The sequence below is a fragment of the Saprolegnia diclina genome (genome assembly GCF_000281045.1).
Source record: "Saprolegnia diclina VS20 unplaced genomic scaffold supercont1.72, whole genome shotgun sequence".
NCBI classification, from domain to species: Eukaryota; Oomycota; class Saprolegniomycetes; order Saprolegniales; family Saprolegniaceae; genus Saprolegnia; species Saprolegnia diclina.
This window is the reverse complement of record NW_008246139.1, coordinates 171,505-189,584: the sequence shown is the minus strand read 5'-3', so window position 1 is coordinate 189,584 and position 18,080 is coordinate 171,505. Positions and strand designations below refer to the sequence as shown.

Below are 18,080 nucleotides of genomic sequence, written 5' to 3'. Positions count from 1 at the left end.
TGTAGAAAATGTTGGAGAATGCTGGGATTATTTTCAACGACCCACTACAAGTCGCTAGTGATGGAGAGAGGCTCAACGTTGTGATTTGCGGCATCGTTGGGCACTGGGTGATTTTTCAATGAATTGATTTGAAGAAAACGGCCCTCGAAGTATAATTGTAGTTGTGCAAACAAGAACTCGTATACTTATACGCGCTCTAGCAAAGTCGAACTATTAAAGCCATTGTGAACTGCCGGTGCCATTCCAATGTCCCAGTTTCCGGTATGAAGCCTCCTGAAGATCCGGTTTCCACCAATCAGCGTTGTTGATCTTCTTGCGGTGAGCGGTAACATTACGGGTTCGTATCAGAAGGACCGGACAAGGGCCATGCCGGTAGTTCTACTACTGCAGCTCCGTGTACTAGATAGTAGTGTCTACATGTATGTACACTATTGCACACTGGCTGCATGCAACCCATCACACAAAGCTTCTTCTCTGTCAGTCGTAAGCCTTGGCAGTCGATTCTGGCATGTCCTGTTGCCAGCCCGAAGGCCCTCAAATTAGGACGAGATTCGGACCATTTCATTTTCTCATCAGGGTCATGACGCCAACACCTGCGGACGGCTCCTACGGCCGATGGCACCGCTACAAGGCAGCGACCGACGCCGTGCTTACGTGGCTCGAGCGCGCCGCGTTCAAAGCCTCCAAGAAGGCAAAGTCAAAGTCGAAGCTGAAGGCGCCCATTGACACGTGGACGACCGGCCAGATCTGGGCCGCCGCCGTCGCGGTCGCCGAGGCCGGCGTCGCCGTCCCACGCGATGTCTGGCGCCGCCTTGCGACGAGTATTCGCCTGCGCTGGCAAGCGACCAAGTGCTTGCCGCGCGACGACGGCCATCTGCACTTTCTCACTTTGCTCCGGGCCATGCAGGCCACGCTGACCCCGGACCGTCCATCGCCATCGACCGCCGCCACCGACGATCTCTCCAACACATTTGAAGCATTGGCGCTGGACGGCGACGACGATACGATCGATGCTTCTATGCCAGCGTTTGATGTGGCGGCGTTCGTGCCGCCTGCCGCGCCGACGTCGCAAGAGACAGCGCTCGCGCAGCTCGAAGCCGATCAGTTTCGCGCGACGTGCTTTCTCCAGGACCTCGACGAGCTCTTGGACGAGGTCGATGCTGTCTGGGCCGCGTTTCAGGACGGCACAACGTCGCTTGTCGCTGCGACGATCGTCACCAACCACGTCGTCCACGTCGCCCAGTCGCTCGCGTCGACGCTGACACTCGAGCTCCCGTATCTCGGTTCGTTCAGTACCATTGATGTGCTTGTGAGCAATAGCGACGCGCTGCGGTCGCTTGTGCTCCAACACGGCGTGGGCCTTGCTCACGCGGTCGCGGTGTGCGAATTCATACGGCGCTCTACGGTCATCAACACGAACGAGTACGGAACGGGCCTCGCCGCGCGTTTTGCAGCATCCGAAGCAGAGGCCAAGGCGCTCGCAGCGCTCTTCACGGCCGACGCGACGGCGCCAGCACCAGGTGTGGCGCAAATGCGGCACGGCAGCGATCTCTGCAGCGTGCACTACGCGTATGCGTACACGTCGAGCATGCTCTGGCTTGACGACGACGACATTGCGCTCGATACAAGCTGCATGCGCTCGCTGGCACACGCGTTTGTTGCGCAGGTCGCACCTCGTTTGCGGATCCTCGCCGACAAGGATATGTTTGCGCTACCGCCCGAGTTGGCGGCCGTCAGCCCTTTGTGGTCGCTCTTGAAGAAGCGCAGCCGCGGTGGCGTTGTCGACATGGCGCTCGTCGTCGCGACCCACTGTCTTTTGAAAGCCATGCTGCTCGTTACCGACGCCTCGCTCGCTTTCACGGTGACGCGCGCGCTCAAGCAGCAGTACAAGTCGACCCTCTTGCGCATGCAACGTGACAAGGCGGGCGGCATCAATACCTCGATGCTGCGCTCGATGTCGGGATGGTACGTCAAGATCCTGGGCGTGACGTCGACCAAGTTGCGCCTCTTCCCATCCGAGGCGGTGCGCGATATGTGGTGGTTCAACCCGTACATGGCTGGCCAATGCCTCCTCACGTCGTCGACTGTCTTTACGGGTCTCGCCGGGCACCTGCTGCTCAATGACGTGGGCCAAGGCCGGCTCGTGCTCCATCTCTACAATGCGCTGTGCATTCATAACCGGATCTTGCCTATTGTCGAGCTCGATATGCTTCTCGACTTGCTCGCCCGAGACAAGCACGTCTTCCCGACGGGGATCCCGACGGCGCCAGGGCAATTCGTCGCCGCTTTTGAGCTCTCGAGCGGCTTTGCCTTGAACACTGTGACCAAGGCCATGCGCGCGTCGCCCGACCGTGCGCTCGAGACGCTGCGTGCGAACGCTGCCCACCGTGAGAAGCAAGACCGCCGCAGCAACCTCCAGAAGGCCCTCGGACGATCCATCACGCGCCATCGCGACGTCGTGGGCACGAGCTTCTCGGACCTGAGCCACGCGTACCGATATGCTACCTGCATGCAGCCGCTGCCCGTGCGCGACGGCGGGACGCTGCCAGATCTCCGCAAACTCTGGCGCGTGGCCGACGACGAGTGGCGCCGGTTCATCCAGCTCGATTTGATGGCGATGAGCACCGTCTTGACCGACGTGGCCAAGGATATCGCAGCGGAAATGATGCCAATGCTGTCCAAAGTGCCCGACCTCAGTGTCGACAACATCATTCCGCGCTTGTTCCATTCAGGCCGACTGCTCCTCTCATGGTGCGATCTAAGCAGCCTCGAGCACGAGCTGCTGCGGAACGCTGCGAGCATCATTACCGCGTCGAGTAGCAAGCTCCAGGACGCCTACATTGTGCCACGCTCGTCGTAATAACACCAATCGTAGAGTCCTCTTGTAGCTCTGTTGTCATGATATGTCATTAGATCGTAGCGCTCTTGGCACATCTACCGTTGTCACAGTCGAGCACATGCTGGCACCTTGCAGCGCGCCAAGCTGCAAGTTTTGTATAATTGTCGACTCGTCGGCTTGTGTTTCATTGTCCAGGCTCATCAAGTGGACCTCCAGAAGATCCAGTGTCCACCAATCACTGTTGTCTATCTGGCTCCAGGAGCTGCCACGTGGTAGAATAATGCAAGGGCAATGTCGGTACTAGGGCCGCGATTGTGTCATGGTTTTTCCATGAAATATACATTTTGGTGCGCTGGTTGCATGAACCCAGCGACCGGGCAGCGACCCATCACTCAGGACAAGCTCCTATGCATATGTATCAATGTATCGAGAGCCGAAAAACCTGTGAGATCCGATGTGCTGATCTAGTGTCAGTGTATCAATCCTACGGACCAATCCACATTGCCTGCCAACACGTACTGGCTACAGCGACCTGCATGACTGCTCCATATACCGTTTTTCTGCTTGCTGTTGACAGTGAGTGTTGACTGTGAGAGCACACAATATCATGGGTTAATAAAATATTGACCCATGACAATATCTATTCGAGGGGATAGACCGCCGTATATTCGAGGAAGTACCCGGTATAATGCTCGTACGCACTATCGCCCACGCCACCCACGAAAGCGTTGATTTGATACACGACTGATACATACTTGATACTTGGACGCCCATCATTAGAAGAGCAAACAGAGCAAATGCGGCATCTGCATTTTGCCAGCGACTGTCTAAAGAGCTGTACTAAGCTGCACGAAATACGTGGTCGTGGTATCTACTCTCGGGCGATTGTATCTCACAAAGAACGCAAGAGCGAGGACCGATCGGTCGACCTCCGCCCGTCAAGTGGCCTATCCACTGACACCGGATACATGTCATCTTTAGCTGCATTGACTGTATAGGTGTAGCCAGCCCATGCGTGCCAACTGGAGCCTTGCCTTGGAGCATCCGCCTCGCTTCTTGATTCAGCGACTACGAGCAGCGTCAGGTAATATGTCACTCGAAATGTTATGTGATTACGACGCAACGCTGGCCGGCACCGACAAGACTACCTACGATTCTTGACGGGACGTCGCTCCCGGCGCAGGCTTGTACATCGACGCGTGCAACGGTTGCGAGCTCGCGCCAAAAGAGGTCCTTTTCACCTCGCGACCAGACGTCGTTGGACAAATCCAGGGACGTGAGGTGCTGGGCCGCGCCAGCAATGGCCGGTAGTAGCGAGAGGCATTGCGACAGCGAGCATCGGTGCGACGCCAGCGCCAGCGACCGCAGCCTCGGCCAGCGAGGCACCGCCTCCAGCCAGAGACCGAGCTCTGTGGTTGTAAACCGATGACCATAAATACTGAGCTCCTCAAGGTCGCGAGATAAGCTCACGGCAGCGAGGAAGGCTTCGACGGACGCGCCTTGAAAGGTGCTGTTGTATACATGAAGGCGCTTGAGACTTACGACGTGCTGCAAGCCCGAGACGAGTGCCGGGATCTCACTCGATGTGACGTTGTGCAGCGTCAGCGACGTGAGCTGCGAGAGCACGCGCTGTGCCCGTGAGTCGGTAAGGAGTCGCACCATGTTCTTGCATGCCAAGTGGCGCAGTGCCGGTGCGTCTTGGATCGCGGCTACGAGATTGTCGATGGCACTGCTGTCCGACGCGCTCAGCTCTTCCCACTCGAACGACGTGACCGACTGTGGCAAGGCGTAGCCGTGCAGCACGCTGCTCTCAAAGATGTCGACAGTGCGCAAATGCAGCGATTGGAGCCGGTCGTTCGCAGCAATCGCGCGGCTGAGGGCCGAAGGCAGCGCCGCGCTCGTGTCCAAAAGCAGGTTCTCGAGCGAGAGATGCTGGACGCGGCGCGTCTGGAGCCACTGGAGCAGCCGGTTTGAAAAGGCAATGTCGAGCTGCACGGGATCTTCGCCGTTGGCAAGCGTAAAGTGCGTCAGCGTCGGGTGCTCGAGTACGTGGAGCAAAAGCGAGAGCCCGTGAATCGCGTCATCGCGGTCGACGAGGTGGACTTCGAGCCGGCGCAGATGCGGTACCGAGAGCAGCATACTGCGCATCTCGCGGGCATCGTCGACGTCTTCGAACGACGAGTAGAGCTTGAGGGCGGCCAGACACGGCCCATAATCTTGAAGCACGTCGTCGAGGTCGGCCGCGTCGCTGAGCGGATACTCAATGTGGATCTGTGGCGACAACGAAAACGTCCCGTAGAGATAGTCCATTGTCTGTTCGTCCAAATTGTCTTCTACTACGTGGACGAGAGGCCACGCGATGCGGAGCTGGCTCGTGGTGTGGCCAAGGAGATGTCGAAGCGCCTGGAGCGGAAGCGTCAAGTGCTTCTCGGGCCATAGCGATAGGAATGCTAGGAGCGTGTCGTTGTCACCAATGTGCTCGACGATGACCTCGAGGATCTCGGGCAGCAGCATCGGGGGGGCGTGCTTGGGCCGGACGGACCGGGACTTTGCCTCGTGCATGGGTACACCGGGTGGTTTTGTAAACTGACGTTGCACATCGTGTGTCAAATATTCAAATTTACAGGCAGAAATTTGAACCCAATCGCTACAGCAACGCTCGCAGACACAACCATGGCGTGAAAGCAACAAGGCATTAGGGGGTGGCTCTTGCGTTGGGTTGCGTGAAGTCGTGACGACTGGCGGTGGCTTGACGGGGACGACTCCTTGCGGATCTCCTTCGCGGGTATTTGCGCGAGTGGGTGCCATTCACAATCCCGTGCAATCACAGCTGGTGGCTGCCAGCACATGCGCTATCACAGCTGTCACTCGACAGCCCCCGTGCCAACAAACGCGCAGCGACTTGCACGATTGATGGCGAGCTGCGTCGGCTACTCGAGCTTTCACAAGTCGCTCGCGACTCGCCCCAAATTCCATTTCGGGGCTGCCGTCGGAGCGCTGCGACATGGTCGATACAGTGTAGAATCGTCCAAGTAGCCGGACTCGCGGACCGGCTTGGACACTGGCTGGACAATACTCTGTGATTGTCCGACGTTTGAAACAGCGGGCACTGACCACTGCGCTGAAACGTCAAAATATATGTTTGCCGCTGGCGCTGACAAAGGTCGAGCAGACTTTGATCGGACGGTCAAGCAGCAGGCGGACGCTGACCATCGAGTAGAGTGCGTGCGTTGGACAGAGGTGTTGCAGCCACCAAAACTGACGTTGCTGGAGTTGCTGGCCGCCGCGACACTACATGAGGAGCAGCCGACCACCAAGTGATGGGGCCGATCCCAGCCGAGGCTTCTCTGCGCATACGAACAGGAATGATGGGCGGATCGATACCGTAAAAGTGCATGTCGGATTCACGAGGAATCGCTCTCGAGGGCGAAAGGCGAGTGATCCAAGCGCCGGAGGACGCGCAGATAAGAGGATACAGGGCTGTGATGGAGTTGGCGTTCCCAGTGATTGATGGCTCTTGAGAACAACTCAAGTTCCTCCCATGGGTTTCGATTTCGAACGAGAAGCCATCATCTGTCCAACGATCAGCGCAGCCACCATAGTTCTGGCCAGCACGGAAAGAGAGGGGAAGGAAGGACTGGAGGAAACGCGGCTGTAACGTCATCTGCAGCCCATAGAGTGATGCGCTCGCTCGTGGCAAAGCCAAATTGGGCTCAAAGGGCTGCTCGATGGCGCCATGACCGCTCTGGGTCAAAATGGGGGAGCGTAGTCGTGGACGTTGCTTGGTCGACGCGAACACGTTCCCGCGGTGGCGACTTTTCTCGGATGTTTCGGCGAGAATTGAGCTGCTGTTGAGATTTTCCACGGGCAAGCCCATCACGATTATGTATTACGTTTGTTGACAAGGGCATCTTGCTCAGAAATAGCAGAGAAGATGGGAATGCACGCTGGCTCAAGTCGAGCCACGACCCCGGCGCACGAGTTGACGGCGCGGAGGGCTTCTCCGAGTTTTACCGCGCCTTCTGCCTCCTTTATGGAGCCAAGCGTGATGGGTTGGCCCATAGTGCCGGGCAGCTGCTCTTAACGTCCGACGGCTGCGATCACTGCTCCAGCTCAATGCTGCTTGCGTGCGGTGGGCGCTTGTGGTGGCAGCGGAGCGAACATATCGTATTCGCCCGCAGCACCTGCGACCGATCTTGTGCCCATCTGTTTCAGAGTATCAATTAAGTGAATTCCTTTTATCCAGTGCGATCTTTGCGACGCGGGAGTATCAAGACATGCCCAACCCGTACTGTTCCCGAACGATTCTGCTGCGACCGCGCGGCTCCGCGCGGAATTGCTCTGCACGGGGTTGTTGGGGCTATGGGTGTAGGGCTCCGCGACTGTAGACCGAGGACTGACACCAGTGGACTGACACTTCGAACCTGCCTGGTAGGTGCACACGCCAGCTATTGAGAAGCATTGGCCAACTTCTCAAAGATTGTGCGAGCTGTAGCTTCTCGCGTTTAGGGTTGGCTGGGTATCCGGATACGACACTTGTACAAAAAATCTTGGTTTTTTGAGAGGTTGCTTCGGACGGTAGTCTTGGCTCGGGCTCCAACGACGCGAGCGATAGACTTGCCCTGCGGACCCACTCCCACTCCAGCTTGAGTACCTACCTCCTTGTTGCCAAACGTGAGGCGGCAAGCAAGCCAAGAAGCCAAGAAGCCATATATCTACGTGATACTACTACGAGTAGCTACGTCCCTTCGCAGGCAAGACGCTATTCTAGGCATACGTACGCAGCGCAGACGTAAGACGTTGGGTGTGTGGGCTTGCCAACCGCCTCGATCGTTGTGCTGTCTAACCGGTTTTACTAGCCGGTTGACGTATCCGGTTTTTACAGACCAGCCGGCTAACCGCGCCAATATGCAACCGACTAACCTCTCCGGCTCGGCCACCCGAATCACAATTTGGTGCTCGAGAGGATATGCATTGCAAGTGTTAGGATAGATAGAAAGCGCTTACTGGCGGCGGCAGGTGAGGAAGATGCCAATGCCGGCGACGTGGACGTCCACGCTGACACCGACCGCGTGGTGCACAAAGCCTCGGAGCTCGTCCTCGGACCACCAGTGCGACTCGTACTTGGACGACGGCACGTAGAGCTGCGCCTTGGCGTAGTCGCACATGGCGTGCGTAACGTGGTCGCCGACCAGCGCCGGGTTCTTCATGTAGTACTCTTCGACGCCGCGGCGGAAGCTGTCGGCGTGCCAGCAGCCAATGACGACGACGCCGTCGTCGCCCGCTACCTCGAGCATCTGGTCGACAACGCCTTGGCGAATGTGCGCGGGCAGAATACCAAACGTGTTCATAACGATCGCGACGACGCGCTTGGTCGTCCAGAAGTCGGCAGGCATCTTCTCTTGCAGTAGCGCCTTGAGCTCGAGCGCGTTGCCTTCGAGAAGGTAGTTGCGCGGGTGCGCAGCCATCGCCGGGTGCATCTCGCGTGCGAGCTCGAGCATGATCGGGTTGATCTCGACGCCGACCGTGTACGTCGCGTGCTTGTCATAGAGCACCGAGCCCATTTCAGATGTGCCGCAGCCGACCTCGATGTACGAGCTATGCGACGGCAAGAGGCTTTGGATGTACGTCTTTTGCGCTTCGTAGAGCTCGGCCATGATGGCGCACTTGTTGGCGTACACCGAGTCGCGCCAGATGAGCGGCATCTTGCGGTCCGACCAGACTGCGACGACGTTGCTGTCGGTCGATGGCGCGCCTTGCAGGAACACTGCAAGTGTCGGGTGCAGCACAAAGGGTGCGACGCCGAGCTGCTGGCTCAGAAAGGCCATCGCAGGCGCATTGACGCTGGGGTCGTAGGCATGGACGACGTGGAGAGCGAGCTTCGAAGCGTACTCGAGGAATGTCAAGACGTCGTCGTCCGCGGCGCTGCTCCAGTCCATGTTGCTCCACACGAGATCGACGGGCTGGTCGAGCGAGACCGCGAGCGGGTTGCCGCGCACAAACTGCGCCGGCTTGACCGCATGCCACGTGAGCCCGCGACTGTCGACGACGCGGATACTGCGCGCCGGGTCGAGGAGCGGCTGCATGAGGTTGGGCTTGCCAGCGTTGAGCACGAGGACGTCCTTGTCGCGGATGAGCGACGCGAGCGACGGTGGCACTTGCATGGTGTTCAGTTGGTGTTGTAGTTGATGAAAGGTCGAGTCGCGTAAAGCCAAACTGATCAAACCTCCGTGGCTTGCCCGTGGTACGTAGACCTTGCGGTTTGTATGCTGCATACAAATATCAAGTATAGGAAAGGCGGTAGCAACGGTCGCCAGCTGGCCACGACCAACTTCAAGATGGCGATTGCCAGCGCAGAGGAAGACAGCGTTATGATTGGCGTCGCGTATCACCCACGACGTTGAGCCCGTCGAGGTCGCCGACGTCGACTACTTGGGGCGACGACGCGAGCCATGATAGCTTGGCTCTGCAGCAGCGATGCGCAAGCAGCGCGCTTCGGTCAAGAGGTCATACGTGGCAAGGGGCACAGTGGGATCAAATCCTTCCATAGATCTGCAACGTGGCAAGCTGGTGTGCGAGAACACCCTCGCGCCGCCCTTTGCAGCGCTTTTTCGCTATGGAGAACGGGGAAGCGACCGCTCCGACGGAGCATCGGCACCTCACACTGAGCCTTGGCTATTGGCCGCCGACCGCGCGGGTGGCGGAGCAAGACGACCGTGGTGACGCTGGGAGGCAGATGCATTGGCAACAGCCAATCAAAACCTTGTATTTTAGTACGTGGGCGAATGCAGGTGCGTGAATCTCAGATTCGTTCATCGTGTTCGTGGTAAGTCGTTCCTGCTTGTTCCTGCCTTGACGTCCCAACGGAGCAAAATGAAGATTGATATGCGCCTGAGGTGTGGGCAGGCGTCGCTAAGGATCACTTGCCGATGGGTTTTGCTAATCCCATGCGAATATGACCAAGATGACGTGGCAAGCGGAGAGATCAGAGAAGGATCCCGCCGTTGAATCGTCATTGAGCCGTGAGGCGAGCGAAATAGAGGAAGTTGCTGCTGCTGCTTCGTCCCTACATCAAGCAAGGCAAGCGCTGTAGCGATGCACATGGAGTACAAAACACTAGTCTTATCAAACGTAGACGACGCACTGCTTTGCATCTTTTGTCGGTGTGAGCCCGAGTTCTTGGATACAGGCGACGCACGCGGTGCGGTCGGCGCTGGAAAAGCATGACGCAACGGCGCCGACTCCAGGCTCGGCGACCGCGAGCGCCCGTAAGAGCAAGAGCCGGTCATGGAGCGGCCACCCGAGCGTATTCAGTCGCACGGTCGTTAGCGTCGTCTTGGTTAGTCCTAGGAGCGGCAGTAGACCTTGCACATGCGCCACATCGAGCGCTGAGCCGTCAAGAGCCAACGACTCTAATCTGCGGCACTTGGGGAGCGCGGCAAGGACGACGGCCATCGCACGAAACGAGAGTTCGCAGTTGGACAAGTCGAGGTGGCGTAAACGCTTGCACGCGGTGGGCAAGACACACGCTACGAACTGGACCTTCTCGGATGACAAGTACGACGGTCCCGTGATAAGCCCTAGTGCCAGTGTTCGCACGGACACGAGGTGGGGCAAGAGCAAGAGCAAGAGCCGCGACCCGATATACGGACGACACGTGTACTCGAACGACGTGAGCTGCCGTAGACGATGTGCGACGCCAGGCTCGGCGACCGAGAGCGCATCGCAAGCTACGTGTTGGAGGTGTTGACCCGACGCTACAAGGACGCCAAGGTCGGCCGTGTCGTTCGGAAGTTGGCGGACAAGGCCATGCTTGTCGAATTCAAAATGGGACACGTTGGGCGGTAGCCGCTGCTGACGAAGAAACGGCCCGTGCAGGAACGGTACACCGTTGAGGCTCAGCGTCGTGAGCGACGCGCAGCGAACGATCGCAGCACAGAGTGCGGGAAGCAGCGTCGTGTCGCCGGCGACGTCGACGTCGGTGCGATGGAGCTTGAGCGTCGTGCAGCCGCGATCGTCGTCAAGGTAGTAGAGCAGCGAGCGGACAAACGAGGCGTCGAGCGGACTATGTACGTCACCGTGGTAAATGAATGCTCGCAGCGGCATGGCAGGCAGCAAGGCGCCGACCCAGTTGGCGTCGCCTTCGTCGGCCACCGCCGTGTTGAGCACCGTGAGCTCCGACAGGCGATGGCAACGCTCCATGACGCGCTTGCACGCGGCGGCATCGGATATGGACATGGGCGCGCCCACGTGTAGCGTCAACGAGACTACGAGATCGTATAGGACGTCATGCAGGTCGACGACGTCCTGTGGCTCCTGGAGTGGGTAGCCTAAGCGCACGCTCGGAAGAAGCTCGCGCACAGATCGAAGACAGACCAGTGTAGCGGCGGACGCCGGCTCGCGTACGATCACGAGCGGCCAGTCGACGGCCACGGCCCCGGACGAGACGGCAGCATGGTCATAGAGCGCCAGAACGCCGAGAAGCGGCGGCGACAGCGCAGAGAGCGGCAGCGCAGCCACAAGCTTGAGAAAGGAAGTCGGGCAGGCGACAAATGCCGCGATCGTCTGGACGAGCTCTGGCACGTCAAGCAGCGCCGCCTGGCTGCGGCGGATGCATTGTCGCTTCGAGGCTGACATCCGGTTTACATGACGCTATCCGTATTGAGCCATAGGAAGCAATATTAAAAATAGTCCTTGCTTTTTATTACCAACTATGCGTAGCGTGGGGATGCCACGTAATGGCTGCACGCTGTCGCGTTCCTCCCACTCCCGCAATATGACCACTACCGCTCCTTAAACAACACAACGGCCTGTTGCACGAGCGCAGTTGGAAGTCCCTATTTTGATCAGATTCAAATAACAATAGCAACCAGGGCTTGTGAAGTCGCCAAGGGAGAACCCTTTAACTTTACCTGTTTCCAGCGCAGCAGCAACCAAAGATGCGTCTGCCTCTTGCTGCCAAGCTCTCAGATGTATTATGAATGGAGATGGCCCTTAAACGTAGAGGAGGCACTTGGATGTGCTGTCCCTTGCGAAAGGTCGTACTCGGCGATCAGTTTGGCACAGCGGCGGCTTGATCTCGCGGATCGCGACGGATGCGGCATGAGCGCGAAGCTTCGGTTGCGAAGCTTCTTGGCGGCCTCCACAAAATATGGCAGCTCGCTCTTGCACAGCACGCCTTCCCAATACATGGTCAAGAGGCCTTCTGTCGCAACGTTCAAGAGCGGCAAGGTCGCCAGCACAACGTCCGTCGGGACCTCGAACGCGGAGAGCTTGACCTCGCGCAATCGCGGGCTGAGCGATATAACCATCAGCAATTGGCGATATTCGTCCGGAGCCACACCCGCCACATCCAGGGCCAGCGTCTCAAGAGCGCGCATGTTGCCCAGAACCGAGATGATCCGGCGATGGATATCAGCGTCAACGCAGACCGCCACGAGACCGAGGTGCTTCAAGTATACCATGCAGCCAAGCAGCTTGAGGAGGCGAAGCGACGTTGCTCGATCCGGGTCGTCCCCAAACTCTGACGTTTGGAACGACGTGAGGCCTTGGACCTTGGCCAGCACCGCGACGTCCTGTCCCACAAAGTTTTCAGACCGTTTGCAGTAGAGGTGGTCCAGCTGCGGGCCGTGGCGAATGGCCGAGGCAAGGTTGCGCCAGCCTTGCACGTTGTTCCAGGCTCCGTATTGGAACGGGTCCCATACGAGGGACTTGAGGTGGACGGGGAGACGCCGTCCGTAGAGAAAGTGGGTGGAAAATAGCGGCACGTCATGCAGTCGAAGGAATGTGAGCGACGTGCTCGAGGCAATGGCGTCGGCGAGTGCGATCATGCTCGGCTCGTTCGGCCTCAAACCAAACACTTCGCGCTGCAGCGCGAGGTGCGTGACGGGCTTTGTGCTTACCCACGTAACGAGGTGCGTCAACATGTCTGGCGACGCCGTAGACGCGTTGCAACCCCTGGAGGCCAGCGTGAGCGACGTGAGACGGGGCAGGTCCAGGAAGTCGGTGGTGAGCGCACGCATGTCGCCCGTCGAATCAATCAACGCGAGCGTCTCGAGACGCTGGCAGCTCGCAAGTGCCGTGCGGTAGTACGCCCACGTATCCGCATCAAGGATATCGCAGCAGCAGCCGGGGTCAGTCGTCATTCTTTCGAAGTTGATCTCGAGCGTCGTGATGCGCGACGCAATGCCTTCCACAACCTCCCAGTCTTGGCGCTTCTTGATCGCGTAGCTGATAATGACGCTCTTGGGCGCTAGCGTCGAAATGGCACCGAGGTCCTTGAACGCTGCGCTCGAAAGGTCTGGGCTGTGCACGACGATGCTGGGCCAAGCGATCTCGATGGACGGCTCGCAGAAGAGACGCGCGAGGCTCGCGAGTGCTGGAGTTTTGGCGCAGGATTGCAGAAGCCGCACAAAGCGACGAAATGAAGCGGGGCACGGAATCATGCGCGCAATCGTCTCGATGATCTCGGGCGCGAAGACGCTGTCGTCAGGGCCACGGGCCAGCCGCTTCGGCATCGTCAATTTGCTTTTGAAAGGCTCTTCATATTTTCTGGCCAACCCATTGGCTATATATCGAGCCTTGTTGGTCAATGAAACTGCGTTTCATTCGTCTAAGCCAATCGCATCGCGCGAAATTCGTTAAAGTACGATTTTGCATTCCCCGTTAAGTGCTGACACATCCTCGGACGTTATACTTGATTAAAGTAAAACAATTGCGCTGAAGTGCGCCGGCGTACTTAAACGAAATTCACGCAACGTTCCGATTACGTGCGATTTCAGAAGCGCGCGAAGACTGCAGCAAGCGACGACGGCGTGTTGGCCCGGAAAAGTCTGCACACCGCAGCGCAGCGAAGGTAGGCCAACGCACCGTCGTAGCAATACCGTTAATGAACGCTTTGCATTGAATACAAAAGTTCCTACCAGCTGATCCCCCAAGGGACCTATTTTGTGATAACTGTTGTTGAAGTGGGACCTCTATTAAAATAGATACGTAAAATTACGCTAAATAAAATTGTCGGACTTGCTTCGTTGTGTAGACGCTGGTGATGATCTTGATCTGGGCCCGCGGGCCAAGGTGCTGGCGCGGCCACTCGTGTTGAGCGAGGAGCCGGAGAAGGCGACGTAGAGCCATCTGCCCGGGATTTTGTATGAGGCTGTGGTGCAAGTGCATTTGAGCGACACGCGCCGCTTTGACGGCAATCATCTATGGACTTGGCAGTGGGAGGTCGGCGCGAAAGACGCGATCGTTGCGGACGCGCCAGACGTTGAACCAGACGCAGGCGCGGAGCACTGGCCAGAGGTAGCGGAACGCGGTTTTGTGATAACTGTCAACGGCAGTGTATCCATCAACACATGTCGCGTGATATCATACTAGTTGTCCTTGGGAGGAGCGTGGCGAAGCGACGGAAAGCACCACGATGCGGCTTGGCGGTGCCATCATCTCTCGCCGCATACCGGTACCTTGAGGCTTGATCTGCTGCATTCGATACAAGCAACCACATTCTATTTTTAGATATATGACGTGGCAAGCGGAGAGGCCAGTTTGCCCTGCCAACGCGGGAACACCAATGCGATTCGACAATACCACCCAAGACGTTGGCTCATGCAGTAGCACAGACGCCATAGTTGGCCTTACAAACCGCGATGCTGATTGATGCTAGGTATTCTGCACGAGACTCCACTGTAGAGACACCTGGACGAGCGAAGCTTGTCGTCCTGTTGACCGAGTGCGATGCCAAGTCGTTGCTAGCATGAAGACAATACATGGACTTTAGAAGAAACACGACTAGAAATAGACTATGCACTGTGTGGAGCCGGCTTGTGGCGCGAGGTTGTACTCGTGGATTGACCGCGTGCAAAACGCCTGGATCTCGGCACTCCATGGGTCGGGCAGACGGGGCACGAGCGCAACATGGCGCTGTGGTAGGTGGGCGACAGCGTTTGCAAACGCCTCAATCTCGAGGGGCCCCCAGAAGCCATGCAGTCGGATGGTCTGGAGTCTCATCGCCGCCGTGTTGAGCGCTGCAAGCATTCCGAGGATGTCGTCCATGGTGAGTTGGTGCTCCGAGACATCGAGGTGCTGCAGGCGAGGCATCTGTGGTACGTGCTGTAGTACAAGCTCGAGGTCGGTCGGACCAAGGTTGTTGTGCTTCATCGTGAGCGCCCGGAGGTTTTGGCAGCTGCACAGCACGCTCACGAGCTCGTGTACGACCTCGTACTCTAAGATCGAGCCCTTGACGTTGAGCTCTTCTACGTCTGGCAGGTGCGTCAAAAGCTCTAGCACCTCCAAGTCGACTGCTTGAACCTCGAGGGACGTGAGGTGTCGGAGCTTCTCGACTACCTCGTCGTGCTCCCAGAGCTCTTCGAATCGCTTGCAGCCGAGATGTCGCAGGTGCGGACCTTCGATGAGCGCAGTCACAAAGTTTGCCAAGCCTTCGTCAGTGCCGTTGTCATCGTGCACGTCGTCCTTGTCCCACTCGAGCGACGTCAAGTTCGTCGGCAGCGCTCGTCCGTGCAAGAAGGCACCTTCAAACACGTTGACGTTGTTGAGAGCCAGTGACGTGAGCGTGTCATTGGATGCGATCGCGTCACAGAGAGCGCCGCAGAGTGCCGATGTTGGCTCGACGTCCAGTGCGACATGACCAAACTTCAAGGTGACCACGGGCATCGTCTGCAGCCAGATGGCGAAGCGCTCGCAAAAGCCGGTCGTCAGGTGGACCTCGCTGCCATCCATGCGACTGCCGAGCGAGAGCGACGTGAGGCGCGGAAGGTCCATGAAGACACCGCCGAGCGCGTTGTCGCCGCCTGTCCGATCGGTATAGTCGAGGCTCTCGAGGCGCGTGCACGAGGCAACAGTCGAGCGGAAGAAGGTCCACGTCGCTTGATCGAGAGCATCCTGAATGTCAAACCGCAGCGACGAGATGCACGAGGCGGCCCCGGCGACAACCGCAAAGTCGTCGCGCGCGCTGATCGCGTAGGCAACGTGGATGCGTGGACGCAGCGGGATGACAGCGGCAAGGTCATGGGACGTCGCGCTCGAGAGATGTGGGCGGCGCACGGTGATCGAAGGCCATGCCACCGATGCTAGAGTCGGAATCGAGAACAATCGTGAGAGAGCGGCGAGCGCCGGGGTCTTGGCCCACGCCGGCAGCGCGCCCATGAACGTGACAAGGGCATCGGGCCCTGGCAGCAGCAGCGCAATCATCTCGGTGATCTCGGGCGCCAAGACCGCATGGGCGATGCTTGCCACGTTGGCCATCGGAACGCAAGTTCGGATAATATATCCAATTTCAGAGGTATGACGTGGCACGCCAGCACGGCCTCTTGGTCCACAGCGGCCAATGGCAAGTAAATGGCAGACATTACGTCATGTGCACCAGTGATAGTATTCAATTCACCTGCTTACATTCGGCGACACTCACAACATCAAGTGGCAGCGCGTCGCTTTGTCTTCGGAGCGCAAGAGCTCAAACGCGGGCCGTGCATTCGGCTCGAGCATGTAGAATGGCTGGTCCTCCGCCCGCTCCAGCGCAGACAACACGCGCTGCTTATTCTGTCTGTCAATGTTGCTCTCGCGAGCCGGTGAGAGCACAAGCGAGTGCAGCTGGCGGCCAGCAGCCACGAGGTGATGTACAACGTTGTCCATGTGCATCAACGACCACGCGCCGACGCCGTGCGAGGCATCGAGCTCGCGTAGGGACATAAGCTGTGGTACCGCGACCAAAAGCGCAGTCATGGCCGCACCGTCCAAGAGGTTGGTGCGAATGTTGAGCGATTCGAGGCACGGACACTGCGTCAACGCTGTGAGGAGTCCTCGGAGCCGTCGCGCGCCCAAGTAGTTGGGGGTGAGCGACAGATGCCGCAACGAACGTAGGTGGGCCAGACCCGAAAGCAACGCCGACCATCGGTCCGTGTCCATCCCTTCGACCGAGAGCTGCAGCGTCGTCAGTTGTGCGAGCATTGGCCATACCAAAGGCCGCGACGCGAGCTCGCCAACGAACTGGTAGCTTAGGCGTTGGACACGCGTATGCTGGAGCGCTTGGGCGAGGTGGTCGAGTGCCGCATCGCTCGGCGCATCGTCTTCCTCGGGTGCGTCTTCGCTAAAGTGCTCGTCGTCCCAAAGCAAGTGACGAAGACTCAAGGGCAGTCGGCGGCCTCGGAAGCCGTCAAGCCCTTCGACGGCTTCAAGCTCGAGTGTTTGCAGCGTCGTACTGGCTTGTAGGGCGTCGCAGAGCGCTTCCGCGACGAGCGCGGGCATGGCCGTGATATGTGAGAGTTGGAGCGTTCTGGCGCGTCCTAGCCGCAGCCACTGCGCCACGAGATGACCTAGGCACGCCGGCGGCGGCGAGTTTCGAAGGCTCAAGTTGAGCTCGCGCACTGTCGGGTGGACCATAGCGTGAAAAAATGCGTCCAGTTCGGGTTCGTCGCCTGCCACTTGTCCTTCCATGTGCAGGGCCAATTCCTGGAGGGACGAGCAGCGGCGTACGAGGTCGACAAGCGCTCGACCGTCGCCAGGATGTAGCTTGCGCACGTCGATGCAAACCGCGAGGACTTGGATCGTCGAGCCAATGTAGGGCACGAGCGCAGCCAGCTCGCTCACGTCAGAGACAGCGTCCGCGAGGCACATGGAGGGCTGGAGCGACATGACTTGGCTCAGCGCGCGCCGCTCGTCGGTCGAAAGCTCTTCCACGTTCAACGTGATCGAGGGCCATCGGAGCTGCATGTGATCGTTGGCTTGCAGCACTCGCCACGCCGCCATCGCCGGCGACCAGAGCGACGGCGGAGTTGCATCGAGGAACGTCTCAAAATCCACTGGCTTCTGGATCCAGGACGCCATCGCCTCGAGGAGGCCGGGCTGGAGGAGGCCGTCGGGTACGCGCCGAGGTCGTCCTGCCGTCATTTTCTGGCAAATGATCTGTCAACGTAACTTCGACTACGAACTTCGTGTCTCAAACCGGAAAGCGATTATCCGGATATCCGGAATCCCGGATAGCCGACCCTCCGACAAGCATGAGCACTGCTCATCTTGGAAGGAATGCTGCAGGTTTCTTGCGCAATGCACGAAGCCAACTCAGTCGTGCTGACGTCGCACGGTCGATTGAATGACAAAGCTGATCGCACTAGAGCCATGCAGTTAGAAACCGTGAAGACAAGGTTGGCACATGCGATCGCGTCTGGGGCAATGAACCGCATCAACAACTAGTCCTCATCGCCATCGTGTCTCTGTGGCATGATCAATG

General features: G+C 58.4%; 6 protein-coding genes across 6 annotated transcripts; 1 reads left to right on the top strand and 5 right to left on the bottom strand.

Moving 5' to 3' along the window:
• Positions 1–576: 576 nt before the first annotated feature.
• SDRG_14502 (hypothetical protein) lies at positions 577–2,891 on the top strand. Its single transcript, XM_008620636.1, has one exon. The coding sequence runs from the start codon at positions 581–583 to the stop codon at positions 2,858–2,860; it is 2,280 nt and encodes a 759-aa protein (XP_008618858.1). The 5' UTR covers positions 577–580; the 3' UTR covers positions 2,861–2,891.
• A 740-nt stretch (positions 2,892–3,631) lies between these two features.
• SDRG_14501 (hypothetical protein) lies at positions 3,632–5,401 on the bottom strand (the record flags this gene model as incomplete). Its single annotated transcript, XM_008620635.1, has 3 exons — positions 3,632–3,907; positions 3,956–3,987; positions 4,031–5,401. 3 exons carry the CDS (start codon positions 5,399–5,401, stop codon positions 3,901–3,903), a joined length of 1,410 nt encoding a protein of 469 aa, XP_008618857.1. The 3' UTR covers positions 3,632–3,900.
• Positions 5,402–7,664: 2,263 nt separating this feature from the next.
• Positions 7,665–9,177, bottom strand: SDRG_14500 (hypothetical protein). The gene has a single exon (XM_008620634.1). The coding sequence runs from the start codon at positions 9,112–9,114 to the stop codon at positions 7,843–7,845; it is 1,272 nt and encodes a 423-aa protein (XP_008618856.1). The 5' UTR covers positions 9,115–9,177; the 3' UTR covers positions 7,665–7,842.
• Positions 9,178–9,964: 787 nt separating this feature from the next.
• On the bottom strand, positions 9,965–13,356 carry SDRG_14499 (hypothetical protein; the record flags this gene model as incomplete). Its single annotated transcript, XM_008620633.1, has 2 exons — positions 9,965–11,441; positions 11,885–13,356. The coding sequence occupies 2 exons, from the start codon at positions 13,354–13,356 to the stop codon at positions 9,965–9,967; spliced, it is 2,949 nt and encodes a 982-aa protein (XP_008618855.1).
• A 1,231-nt stretch (positions 13,357–14,587) lies between these two features.
• SDRG_14498 (hypothetical protein) lies at positions 14,588–16,162 on the bottom strand. The gene has a single exon (XM_008620632.1). It carries the CDS (start codon positions 16,097–16,099, stop codon positions 14,627–14,629), a length of 1,473 nt encoding a protein of 490 aa, XP_008618854.1. The 5' UTR covers positions 16,100–16,162; the 3' UTR covers positions 14,588–14,626.
• Positions 16,163–16,193: 31 nt separating this feature from the next.
• SDRG_14497 (hypothetical protein) lies at positions 16,194–17,764 on the bottom strand. Its single transcript, XM_008620631.1, has one exon. It carries the CDS (start codon positions 17,738–17,740, stop codon positions 16,259–16,261), a length of 1,482 nt encoding a protein of 493 aa, XP_008618853.1. The 5' UTR covers positions 17,741–17,764; the 3' UTR covers positions 16,194–16,258.
• Between the last annotated feature and the right edge of the window lie 316 nt (positions 17,765–18,080).

Bases quoted from the DNA above. Each gene is read 5' to 3' on its own strand.
- SDRG_14502 (XM_008620636.1), top strand. From the start codon at position 581: ATGACGCCAACACCTGCGGACGGCTCCTACGGCCGATGGCACCGCTAC.
- SDRG_14500 (XM_008620634.1), bottom strand. From the start codon at position 9,114: ATGCAGCATACAAACCGCAAGGTCTACGTACCACGGGCAAGCCACGGA.
- SDRG_14498 (XM_008620632.1), bottom strand. From the start codon at position 16,099: ATGGCCAACGTGGCAAGCATCGCCCATGCGGTCTTGGCGCCCGAGATC.
- SDRG_14497 (XM_008620631.1), bottom strand. From the start codon at position 17,740: ATGACGGCAGGACGACCTCGGCGCGTACCCGACGGCCTCCTCCAGCCC.